General features: G+C 42.4%; 1 protein-coding gene across 1 annotated transcript in view; it reads left to right on the top strand.

Annotated features, from left to right (window-relative positions):
- Positions 1 to 12,120, top strand: part of RASEF (RAS and EF-hand domain containing) — a 53,831-nt gene extending 41,711 nt beyond the window's left edge. The window contains exons 15-17 of the mRNA XM_016222792.2: positions 2,209 to 2,328; positions 4,707 to 4,783; positions 11,241 to 12,120. Coding sequence (XP_016078278.2) covers positions 2,209 to 2,328; positions 4,707 to 4,783; positions 11,241 to 11,346 — 303 coding nt within the window. The 3' untranslated portion in view covers positions 11,347 to 12,120. The remainder of the gene's footprint in view (positions 1 to 2,208; positions 2,329 to 4,706; positions 4,784 to 11,240) is intronic.
- Positions 12,121 to 12,927: the final 807 nt, after the last annotated feature.

Here is a 12,927-nt window from a genome sequence, read left to right as displayed (position 1 = left end):
GCAAATGGCCCTCCCTGGGACAGAGCAGTGAGCCCAGAGAGTAATGGATAATCCCAACTAACTCATACACATGGATGGTTAAAATTACAGCAAAACTTTTTATTGTTAAAACTGTTGGACCTAGTTTCCATTTTAAATCTTTGGATTGTTCTCAAGAAAAGGAAGCCTAAAAGGCAAGGCCAGCCACAGCACTGAAATGGCTCTTAGTGACCAGGAGCCCACACAGGGTAAGTGTCCTTACTTTCCAGCTGTTGGGAGCACCTTTCACGTGGTCTGAAGAGAAGAAAACTGTATTCAAGATGAATTATTGAATTTGTTATAGAGAAAAAATTGGAGACCACTTGGCATTTAACTTTCATCTTAGAAAAATAATGGATGCTATGAACCTTTGCCATGGCCCACCCTTTCCAATTCGAGGAAATTCTACAGGGACAGTTTATGTGGTCACTATATAAATGTGGGTAGAAACGAATTGTGTGATCATCAGGATAGTCCAGAGGATTGAGAAGAAGTAGAATGTCAGTAGTGAGTGGACTCTCTGCATTAATAATTATTTCACTTGGATCAAAAAGCACTAGGTTACAAAATCTTGTAATAAAATCGTGGGTAAAAACTAAAATTATGCCCATTTACTTTTCTGTCATGAATAATTTATTGATTGAGTATTGGGGTAAAAGTTGAATAGAGACACTTGAGACATGAGATCTCATCCTGACTTTTACACATTCAAAAATATTTTTGGGATACCTCCTCTGTGCAGGTACTGTTCTAGTGCTTGGGATGTATCTGTTAATAAAGAGCTCTGTCCTTATGGAGCTTGTACTTTAGTGACAGGGACATAACAAGAAACAAACCAAAATTAATAAAATAAATAGAATGATGGGAAGTGATAAATGTTATAGTAACAAAAAGCAGGCAGGGTGAAGGGCCTTGTGGTGAGGTGGTTTTCATTAGTGTGGTCCTGGCTCCACAAGAAGATCCTATTTTAGTCAAGACTTGAAGGAGCTATTTACAGGTTTGACTTTGGGAATTCATTTAGATGCTGGGATTATTGGTTTAAGAGAATATTTGGTTAATGGCTTCCAAATGACATCTCTTGGATCATTAGCAGATGGTTAAAGAACACAATTAACACTTTAACGGGTGGGTGGGGTGGGTTTGGAGAGGGCCTTTGATTCCCTTTCCCCTCTGCTCTTGTCACAGTCTGGTGCCTCCAGTTAGAGGAAAGTGGTGTGGAGAGAAAGGAAGTCAAATATAACTTCATTATTTCTTAAGCTTATTTCTTGATCCTGTATTGGGTGCGGCACCAAACCGAATGAGCACCTGGGTGTCCTTAGGCGTTGCAGAGAGTAATGCCTTAGCCAGGGCTGCTGCTTCTCTGTCTAGGAACCAGAAACCCATTTTTCTGCCCTAGGCAGGTTATATTCTCTTATTCTCACCATAGGCTAATGAGCTGGGATGTGCCTTTTACTGACCCCTTCATTGTACACATAAGGATATTAAGGCAAAAACATACAAAGACTTGCCTGATTTCACAAGCAAATGAGTAGCCAGGAGGCGTCTCAAACGCAGCTCTGCCTCTTGCATCTTACATTTCAACCCAGCTCCACTGAGAGTGTGGGACAGTGGGAAAGTTTGCATGTGCTGTTTGGAAGCATTATCCTGAGACGCTGTTACTTGAAATAGAATGGTAACTGACTCCTTATAGGAAAAATGTTGACCTGTAGGACCTTCTTACTTTGTTTTGATTGTAAACCAGATAGCAGCGAGTGTGGAACTTCCAAACTCCGTTCAGGTTCCATTATAGCTGAGGAATTACTTGTGTGTATGTTGTATCTGGGATAATGCTGTTGACTTGTAGTCACTGTTGTTCAGAGTGGGAAGTTGTAGGAAATGTGGGTACCACAGTCAGATGCAATTCTGAGTCATGCTCCTGGAGTTTATATTGGTTTGTAGAGTGGGAAAGGGCATGCACTCAATTCAGACTCTGGCCCAGGCCCTTACAAGTTCCTATTTAAAATCTTTGAATGTCAGTGTTCTCACTAGCAATGGGAAAATGTTTGGCTCTTTTCAGAGATTTTGAGGTTGAAAGACAGTATGGATACATCATGTGGCACTCAGGGGCACTCAGACGTGGTGGCTGTTGTCATCATCATAACTTGTCCAGTGTCTAAGGTATGCACACTCTTTTTCTTTTCTTTGTGGTAGGATGCAGCCAGTGAGAGTATTCCTATCATGATGGTGGGAAACAAGGCTGACCTTCGTGACGCGGCTGCTGCAGAGGGAGGAAAGTGTGTCGCAGCGTACTTCGGAGAGAAACTGGCCATGGTAAGAGAGAGCGGGCCCAGCCTGGCAGAGGTCTTTCGCTTTTGTCTGCCTTTGCTTAAGAGGTTCTCTGATGAACTTCCACCCTGTTTGGTGGGGCTTCTGTCCTTAGACAGGCAGAACTCCCCATGTCCCCGCCCCTTATGAATATGAGTAATTACACCAAGGATTGAATCCCTCATAGAAGAAGTTGATCACTTGATCCTTTCCTCCCATTGAACATTGTTGACAAAGAGGAGCCAAAATTGTCACGCCTTCCTCCTCACTGTCCCCCAGTTCCTGGAATCCTTCTCTAGTCCTGGAATCCAGGTAAAGGAAAAAGAATGGGTGTCCTGTTTTGAAAAGATGGGTTTGATTCCAGAGGGTGACTATGCCCAGGGGCAGAAGATGGTGCAGTGTGTCACCTGGTAGGAAGAGAAGAGGAAGACTTGTTTTCTTCCTGTAAGGTTTGTGTTTAGTTGGAATAGTCTAAAATTATTTTCGGTTTTGCATTTGTGTAGAGCAGGAGTGGGGAGCCTTTTTTCTTCCAAGGGCCTTTGGATATTTATAACATCATTTGCAGACCATACAAAATTATCAACTTAAAAATTAGCTATGAGGAAAGCTCCTGGATTTATTGAGTTTTGAGTCCTGCCTGCGGTTGCCTTGGCAGGGCCAGACCAAATGCTTTTGTGGGCCGGATGCCCCCCACCCCTGGTGTAGAGGATGGCGCTCACTCCTGTCCAAACGATTACTGTGGGCAGTGTTTACCCTCCCATTATTACCACTGTGTCAGAATGCTGCGTGGCCCCCTTATGACTTGTCCTAGCCTACAGGGAATCAGATGCACCTTGGGTCAGATAAGAAGTTCAGACCTAACAGCCTGACGTGACATTGCTGTCATTGTTGTCTGCCGTCAGCACCATGAAAGGACTTCTCGGTAGCATATCCATATGTACTTTAAAAAGAAGTTTGAATTTCACTATTCTGAGTTGGGAGATCGTTCTTGTTTTATTTTTTAGGACTGGGAGCCAAATATGATAAACATCAAAACTAGACAATGAATACAGAAGAGATTCATTCAACACACATTTAATTGTCTCCACCACGTGACAAGCACTTCATTGTGTGTTGAGCAAACAACAGAGAACAAAACAGACAGCCCTTGTCCTCCCGTAGTTTATTGTCTGGGGGCGACAAACATTGAATGCATGTAATCCACCTGTCAGGCTGTCCCACCCGCCACATCAGAGATCTCATCTTTCCTGTCCGCACTCCAGCGCTATTCCCTCCCCAGGATTTCCTGGTTTCCAGGGTTTGCTTATGCACCCCCTCACTTACACCCTCCTGTTTCCTCAGAGGCGTTCTCTGCTTCTCCCCACAGCATCATGGCTATAGAACTCGGCAGCAGTACTGCCCATTTCTACTAGAAATCCATTCATTTTGTGATTTTCTAATAGATTTTTCGGTGGATTCGGGGCTTGTGGATAAAGGTCCCCCAGTGTGGCTGGGGCCTCATACAAGCTAGATCTTGTTGGCCATTGTCAAGCATTTGAACTTGAAGTAGAAAGGAAGCGTGGAGGGTTTGCAGCAGGAGAGCGACAGGATCCGTGATCACACGCAAAACCTCTGGAAGGTTGAATAATAGAAGACTAGAAAATGCTCGTTGGTTTTAGCAACATGCAGGCTGCTGAATCTTGGATAGGAAATGATAGTGTGAAAGGGGACGTGTGTTAGCTGCTGGCCAAAAGGAGGCAGAATTTTGATGGACTTTTAATTCCTCAGTGGTTTCCTTAAGCTATCATTTTTATCTGTCTCAGATGATTTGATAGCGAACATTGGGTAGCATGCGTGTGACTATTGGAAGTAAGCACCTTAAAACATGAAATTTTGTGTTGTAAGTTTTTTAATGCAAACTCAACACTACCTTGACTAGGAACTGTTTCCCTCATCACAAGGCTCACACTAGTTATTTCTTTTCGTTTCCTTTTTTGTTTTCTTTAACCCTCACCTGAGGCTATTTTTTCCATTGCTTTTCAGAGAGAGTGGAGGGAGAGGGAGAGAGAGAGAAACATCGATGTGAGAGAGACCCATCGATTGGTTGCCTCCCACATACACCCCGACCAGGGCTGGGAATCGAGCCTGCAACCAACGTACATGCCCTTGACTGGAATAGAACTCGGGACCCTTCAGCCCATGGGTTGACTGTCTAACCACTGAGCAAAACTGGCCAGGGCTAGTCATTTCTTTTTAATTATTGAAACTCTGAATCCAATTTCTTAGCTGCTAGTCATTAGACATGAAATTATTTTTATTATTATATTTATTGATATATATGCTAAAACTGTAGGAAACTTAAACAAAGGCTTTGTTTAATAGTGTCTATTATTTCTGTCCCACAGACCTATGGGGCATTATTCTGTGAAACAAGTGCCAAAGATGGTTCGAATGTAGTGGAAGCTGTTCTCCATCTTGCCAGGTAAAGTTTTGTCTCTTACTGGGAAAACTGGATATGAGATTGAATTTTCATTTAGTTGGTTCATATGTCAAACTTCTCGACCATAGCATGACTATACATTGGAAGACACTGTCTTTTCTTTCAGTAGTGGTTAGAGAAGCAGTTAGACACAGATTTTATAAATGCTGGTAATGCTGCACGTTCGCTGTGAACATTGGCAAAACACCTTTACTGCCAAACAGAGCAGGTGCGTCTGAGGTGTCGCTGACATTTCTGCAGAATGTTGCCACAAAGCTCATAGTTGACTTGTACAAGTCATTTCCAGGAACCAGATTTTAAACACAAGAGACTATTATGAATATAGGTATTATGACATTCTCTGGCATGAAGGAAAGAAAACCTCAGTAAGACAAATTGTGTATCGTGCCAGTTGGAAGCGCTTTGTTAAATTTATTACACAGGTAATTATTAAGCTAAGGCAATGGTGTTAATAACATTTTGGAATGTAGATTAGAATTATTTGCATTATTGAGCAACTTGGATATCAATGTGTGTTTTAATCCTTAGAGTATTTTTAGGAAATAACATTGTCTGTTATGTTTATATATCTTCTGCCTAGTTTTCTGCCACAGATGAAAAGATAATTCTTTACTGGGAAAGGACCAAGTATCCAAAATAAAATAAAATATAAAATAAAATAAAATAAAATAAAAATGTGTTTTAACAAAATCCAGGCCGATGATCTTTAATTGCTGACAAAGCAAATACATAATTTTAGGTGTATGGTGCTTTTCCTGAGCACTTGTGATGTTTTACAAGAATCTTAGCTTTCGTGTGATAATTGGCCTCTTCTGCTAGTATACATTGACAGTTAAAATACTCCGCAGTTTTTTAAATTCTGCTTCTGTATTAATGACTAGATGTTTATAGTACTTCCAAGAATAGAATTCTATTAATAGAAGGTTTGGCCTGGGGCCCTGGAGAGACTCTGGCCTGAGGATCAGGAAATGGGCCCTAGGACCTTAAATGGCCTGCTTAGGATTAGTTTGTGGCAGGGCCTGGAAGGTGCCTTGAGCTTGGACTCAGAGTCTTTGACCGTTTTCTCCTTTGACATCAATCCCAGAGAGAGAGCCACCTGCCCCCACCACACTGGAAATCATTTTTGTTTAAAACAGAAGAAGTACTAACTTTGTATATGACCTAGAACAGGTAGAAAAAAGGCAAACAAACATTTAAATGTATAAATTCAAGTGAATTACATGTTTTTTTGCTTGCAATTAGTAGAAGAATCATGAGCTAAAATCACATTTATCAAGAGTCAAAATAAAACCTTCGTAAATAGGTGAAATAATGGATTCCATGCACCTTTGGGTGCACAGCCATTTTGGACAAACAGGATCCATTCAGTAAATGAGGAGGGGTAAGATTCAATGAAATGGACTGAACATGGAATAATTGCTAGGTTGAAAAATGTACGTGAGAATTTCTGGTTGGAGATGATGTGCCATGGAGGCAGATGGGTATGGGAGGGACCTGCCCGTCTTGAGAGCAGGGTTGGGCCCAAGTCTGGGCTCTGTGCCACCTTGGCCTTAGGCAGTGTGGTGCTGAACGGCCACCCTGTCCCAGCAGGAAAGGGCGCTGCCGAGCAGGCCCTCTGCATGGCTGTGGGCTGCTGCCCGGTGTGTTGGAGGATTGTGGTGTCAACAGGCTCAAAGTCCAGCCTTCGATCTATTCCTGAGTAGCTGTGAAGTCTTGAACAGGTCCCTGTCTTCCCGCAGGCACCTCTAATCTGTAAAATAAGGACGGGGCTGAAGAAAATGACCTCTCAGGCCCTTTCCAGCTCTGACAGTCTGATTCTACACACAGCAGCCTCTACTCCATTGGATAATATAATTGCATTTAATGCCGAATTGTCTTGTAGGGTCACATTAAAGTTAAATGACTCCAAATTGCCGTGGTCACACCCAGAGTGCAGGATCGATATTCTTTATTATGTCATAAAGATGGGAGAGGTTGCAGGCTGGCAGTCCCCATTTGCTCCTGCAGCTGTTTATGATGTAGCTGCCACACAGGCGGGGTTTACTTAAAACCCTGTGTGCACAGCATTTCAATAATGAGGGCACTTCTTGTGACTTGATCAAGGCATTTTTTTATTGTTGCTTTGCTTTATGGCTTGGTTTGAGGTCTCTAGTTTAGTTATTAGCGATGTGTTAAATATGAAAATTATAAAGAAAGCAAATATATAAAGACTGTAATTTGCTTTATACTCTGCCTTCAGATTTGCTTGTCAAAGTACCTAAGTCTTAAATGGAAATGGTATCGTCTCCCCAGGTTAAGTCAACATTTAAAAAGTTTTACGGCCTTTAGTATGTTGTGTAGAATGCAAAACATGTAAGTTCTTCATTTAGGTCTCTTAAGACAATTCCTAGCATGGTCCCTTTCACGCCATGTCATGTCATGAAACTTGAACTAGGTGGGTTTCTGGATTTGTATTGTCTGAAGGATTCATTTTTGAAGGGAGGCCACAAACATTGAGTTGACAACCTGAGTTACTCTGCTAGTTCTTAGAAAACCTCTCAATCCCAGGAAAAGTTTCTTTTAGAAATGCAATTTCGTGATTTCCCTATTGTACTGATACCACATCCATACAACCAACCATTGTCCATTGGCAAGTAAATTTGCAATTAACAGAACCACAGGCTTTAAACGTTTTTCAACTTATTCAGACGCTACAGGCATTTAATTGACCAATGGCCTGAAATTTGAGAAAAACACAGGAAGCTCAGGCTGATATATCATCAGTTCAGCACAGTTGCTGAACCCCTCGGGTGTAAATCTGTTTCTAAGATTGGGTCATTTAAAATGCTGTTGTTAGGCATATGGTTGTTTTTGGTGAGGCAGTTTAATTTTCCCAGCATTGAACCTGTTTGAGATGTTTGGAATCACATCTTTCTAATTTCCTAGAAGTGGGCCATGCCTTTATTTTTGGTGGATTAAAGAAACTGAAGGTCAGGTGAATGATGTGGGTGCCTGTTTTTCTCCTTACTATTTGCTTTTCAGGTTCAGTGATATCTGCATTGTGATGAGTACTCAGCATGTGAAAGCCCCATACATGGTTCAGTAGAGATGACAAGGGAAAAAGAGGCCATGCAATTTAACATTAGAGGGAAAAAAAGATATGACCAGGCAGCCATATGATATGTAGCTGATAGAGGCCATTGGACTTCTCAGAAAGGAGAAATGCGAGTTGTCTTATAAGGATGCTATGATTCTTGTACCCTTTGTACAGATAAGAAAGTTGAGAGTTAGAATGCTTAATGTTACAGTGACACAGCTACTGAGTGGCACAGTTGGGACTTTGCATGACTGATCTGAATCACTGGCTTGCTATTTAAATGTTGGTAATTTTAGGGGTCCGTTCCTCACTCTTCCTCTTTCCTCTGTCTCCCTCTGCCTGATGCCTTCCGTCCCCATGGTTTCTGGAATGACCTCTAGCTGGTGACTTCCAGATTCTCTATTTTAACCTCAGCCTCTTTTTAAAATTCCGTAATCATACTCCCTCCCAGCAACCCCTGGAAATTCCATAAGCATGACAGACCCAAATTATCCAAATCTAAAGTGTTAATTTTTCTTTAAAATCATTATTCACTATATACTTACCTTTTGCGGAAACTACCAGAATTATAATTAGATAATAGTAACCTAGAGTCAGTCTTGACTCCTTTCTCTCTTCCTTTATCATCTACCTGTAGTAGGTCCTGGGGCCTGGTTATTCAGTGACCTCTCTGGACTTTCCTGAATCCACCCATATTCTCATTCATCCGCTTATTCATATTTATTCATTCCGTATGTATCTATATATATCTGCTTCAGGCCTGAGAATTTCCTACCTGGGAATTTCTTACCTGGGTTGAGTGCACGAGGCTCCTAAGATTCTGCCTCAGCATTTCTTCAGCATCAGTTCACCCTCCACCCTGCAACCAGGGTAATATTTATAAATAAAATCCAGTGAATACTTTCTTGCTTACAACTCCACACAGGTATCCTACCTGCAGCAGAGAGTCTGAGTTCCTTAGCAAGTGGTTTTGTCTCTCACTGTCTGACCTCACCTACCTTACTGATCATATGTCTTATTTTGCTTCCCAAATGAATGATAATCTGTAGACACAGTGAACTATGTTTCCAGTTGGGGCCAAGCTCTTTTGTGCCACTTTGCATTTGTGCATGCTGTTCCGTGCACCTGGACTCTCCTTTCCTCATTAATTGAAGGTGAATTCCTGTTCTGTCGAGAGGTCGCTTTGCTCTACCTCCAGGAGGCCTTCTTTCCCTGTACCCAGCATGCTGCGCGTCCCTGCAGAACACTGTAGCAGCTCTCTTGGGACCTGGTAATGATTTATTTAGACCTCTGGCTCTCCCTCAAAGCTCACTAATGAGGATCCCAGAGCTGGGCATAAATTGGACATTTATCAAATGACCAAATGACCGCATTTGGAGGTTGTATTAGTTTTGTATTGTCACTGTGACAAATTCCCAGTAACCTAGTGGTTTAAGCAATGAAAAATTATCTTACATTTCGGGAGGTCAGAAATCTGAAATGAGTCTCATAGGGTGTTAGGGATTAAATTGTGGATAGTCCTCCATTCCCTGAGTCTTTGTTACTCACCTGTGAAGTGAGGATAACAGTGCCCACCTGTCACTCGTCGAGGTGTGTGACACTGTGTGTCTGTGTGTTTTCAACAAGACAGATGTGAAAACGTGGAGCACAGCATTTATTAGTTGGCCTTCAGCAAGAGTTAGTTTCCCTTTTGTTCTTCTCACAGTGCAGTGGTTTTCAGAAGTTAGAGCCTTCTAGACCCGTGCTGACCAAATGGGTAGCCACCAGCCACCTGAAATGTGGCTAATCCAAATTCAGATATGCCACATGTATTAAATACTAGAATTTGAAGACATTATAAAGGTTATGAAGTACCTTATTAATGTTTTTATAGATATGCTGAATGGATAACATTCTACTGAGTTAAGTAAAATACATTATAAATTTAGTTTCACCTGTTTCTCTTTGCATGTTTTAGTGTGGCTACTAAAAATGTAAAAGTACATGGTACATGTGTGAGTTACCTTATATTTCTATTGAACAGCATTGCTGTACTGGGCATTAATTTCCGGTACCTACCACTCTGTAACAAACCACCCCCAAACGTAGTCACCTAAAATCCACAACCACTTTTACATTTTGAAATTACCAGAATTGGTGGGATCTCAGCTGGAAGATTCCTCAACTGCTCTCACTTGCGGTGTCTCCTGTGTTTGCATTCAGGTGGCCACCGGGCTGTCTCAGGCTTGGTGTCTGCCACCAGGGTGCTCTTCCTTGTGTCTTTGCCTCCCCCAGGGCCCCTCTGCTGGGCTATCTCCATTGAGGAACCCTGGATTTCTTAAATGCAGCTCAAAGTGGCCAGGCCTTCTTAACACCTGGCTTGGAAGTCGCAGAACACTATTTCTTTGGCATTCCATGGGTCTAAGCAATCACAGAGCCAGTCCTGACCAGGGGAGGGGGGCAAAGGCTCCGCTTCTTAATGGGGAAGTGCCAGGCACTGACTGGGAAGAGCGGGATCATTTGGAGGCACCTTGGGGACTGGCTGTCACACTCACCTCCCCCACAGAGATTGTCCTTCTGCTTATCTAAGGTGTGACTGCAGGATCTGCATGTCTCACCAGCACCCCCAGTGGCTGCACTTGGAAGGACACTGCTCTTTTATAAGATCATGGAGACCTTTGTCAGTGTTGCCTCTAACAGTTAATTCTAAAAGAAATTTAAGAGACACAAAAGGAAGGTTTTGTTTTCTGGATTTTAACCACCCATTGCTCCTTCCATGATCCTGTATAATTCAAGAATGGTTATAAAGACGTAATTGCTTTTGTGAATGTCAGCAAGTATCATTCTGGAACGGGAGCCAGGTCCAGGGTGTTCAGGAGTAGGCCGTGCGTGTGACAGACTATAAAGCATGTGAAACCACAGGAGAGAGTGAGAGGAGTCTGTATGTGCAGGTGTGTGTACATATGGGTCTGTGCATGCATGCCTGAGTGTGCAGGTGTGTGCACGTGTGGTCTGTGTACACATGCGTGAGTGTGTGCATGCCTGAGTCTGTGGCCAGGTGCTCAGAATGCAGGCTCTGGAGCCAGCCTGCATGGTGTGAATCCCAGCTGTGCCACTTCTCCAGCTGTGTGACGTAAGGGAACTCCTCATATATAAAGTGTAAAATGGGGCACAGCAAATTCATATGGTTCTTGTGAGGATTCAATAAGTCAACACCTATAAAACATTTGGAACAGTGTCCGGACAGCACACGGCAAGTGCTCAGTGGTGCTGTTTTTATGTCTAAGAGCCAGTTGTGGTTTATGTTTATACCTCAGTTAACCCCTCTGTCCCTCTGCCTCTACTTTTACCTCTGCCTCTACCTCTCTCTCTCTCTCTCTCCAGGGAAGTGAAAAAAAGGACTGATGAAGATGACAGCAAATCCATTACCAACCTGACTGGAAGCAGTTCCAAACAGTCAACCCACATGAAGAACTGTTGCAAGGGTTAAACCCAAAACGCCTTGGCCTGTGAAGTCTTCCTTTCCAGAACACAGAATTTGTGGGACTCGTTTGCCTCTTATGTAGGGTGGTGCAGCCTACAGACACTGTCACATGGAGAGTTACAGTGTGGCAGATCTGAACTGTGTTCTTGGGTCCCTCCAGAACCTTGACTCTTCATTGCTATGTTTCCATGAATAGTTTGGGCTCCCTGGCTAAATATAATTGTCTTGCCCTTACAGAGTCTTAAACGATAGGGTGTAAAAGTTTTTTAATTGCTGAGATCAAAGCTGTAGAAGAAACTCACATAGAAGATTCATGCCGTAGCTGACATAACCTATGACAACATTTCCTTCAAATATTCAATACTAGAGTACTGGTAAAAGGGGATTACCATCCTTGCTTTGCTGTTAACTAGGCTTGTGGTCTTGGACATGTCACCAGCCCCCGTTAGATCTGTGCCCTCATCTGTACGACAGGGCAGCTTGGCCTGGCCAGCCTTTGCCCTCTCTCACATTCTGTAGCACTTTTTTTTTTTTTTGTCCATGGGAAGGAGAGTGCGATAACCCACGGTTAATAAGGACTCCAGTTGTTTGTACTTTCAAAATATTGGAGTGTTGATTTCTCACTTCTGAAACAAGAACAGAATTTTATTGAGGAAAAAATGATAATTTTCAGCCTTCAGTAGAGACAGGAAAATCTATTTTTGTATGCATAAAGAAAAAAAACATTCTTGTGATGAAAATAATTCTATATTAAAGAGGGTATTTTATAATCTCAGAAAACTTACAATGTCCATGGTTTAAATTCAGTGTTGAAAGTTCTAATAAACACACATAAAGCCCCATACTACTGAGAGTACAATGCCCAGGAAGATTGTCCTCCTCACTTAAAAAAAACACACCAGTGAGTGACCACCAGGGGCTGGGGACAGGGAGGAACTGAGAGTGACTGCTGATGGGTGTGTGACGTCTTTCAAGGATGACATGAATGTTCTGGAATTGTACTGTGGGATTAATGGTTGCACAACTTTGTGAGTACACTAAAAGCCACTGAATTTTATACTTCCAAAGGGTGAATTTTATGGTATGTGAATTATGTCTTATTAAAAAATAATTAGTCCTTAGAACTATTTAACACTTTGCCAAGTGAAAATATGCATGCTTATTTCAAACCTTCCAGTGGTTTAAAAGCATGATCTCCAGTAGAATGCAAATTGCTCCACTCTCTACCTGCCAGCATTCACTTCCTTAAATGATGAACAACGGAGGAAGCATTGTGCATGGTTCTTGGAAAAGCATCTCGTTAAAAGAGAGGATGGTGTGGTTAAGAAAGGAGTCAGGGTCCTTGGTTGAATATGACTAGTGACATCCTCACCAAGACCTAGTTGGCCTTGCTCTTCTAGAACCTGCAATACCTCCCACACTTCCCCATTGCAATGTCTCTAAGAGTGAAAGGGGTCAACACCTGACACTGGGGTGGGTCAGCGAAGCCTGGTTGTTGGTTTTTGGTCTTCAGTGGCCTGAACCAATTAAGCTATTCCCAACCAGGGAAAAGGTCCAGGCCCCAAGTAGTTTGCTGAAAAATACTTA

Source organism: Miniopterus natalensis, chromosome 12, assembly GCF_054644295.1.
Source record: "Miniopterus natalensis isolate mMinNat1 chromosome 12, mMinNat1.hap1, whole genome shotgun sequence".
Taxonomy (NCBI): domain Eukaryota; kingdom Metazoa; phylum Chordata; class Mammalia; order Chiroptera; family Miniopteridae; genus Miniopterus; species Miniopterus natalensis.
This window is presented reverse-complemented; position numbering and strand designations above follow the sequence as displayed.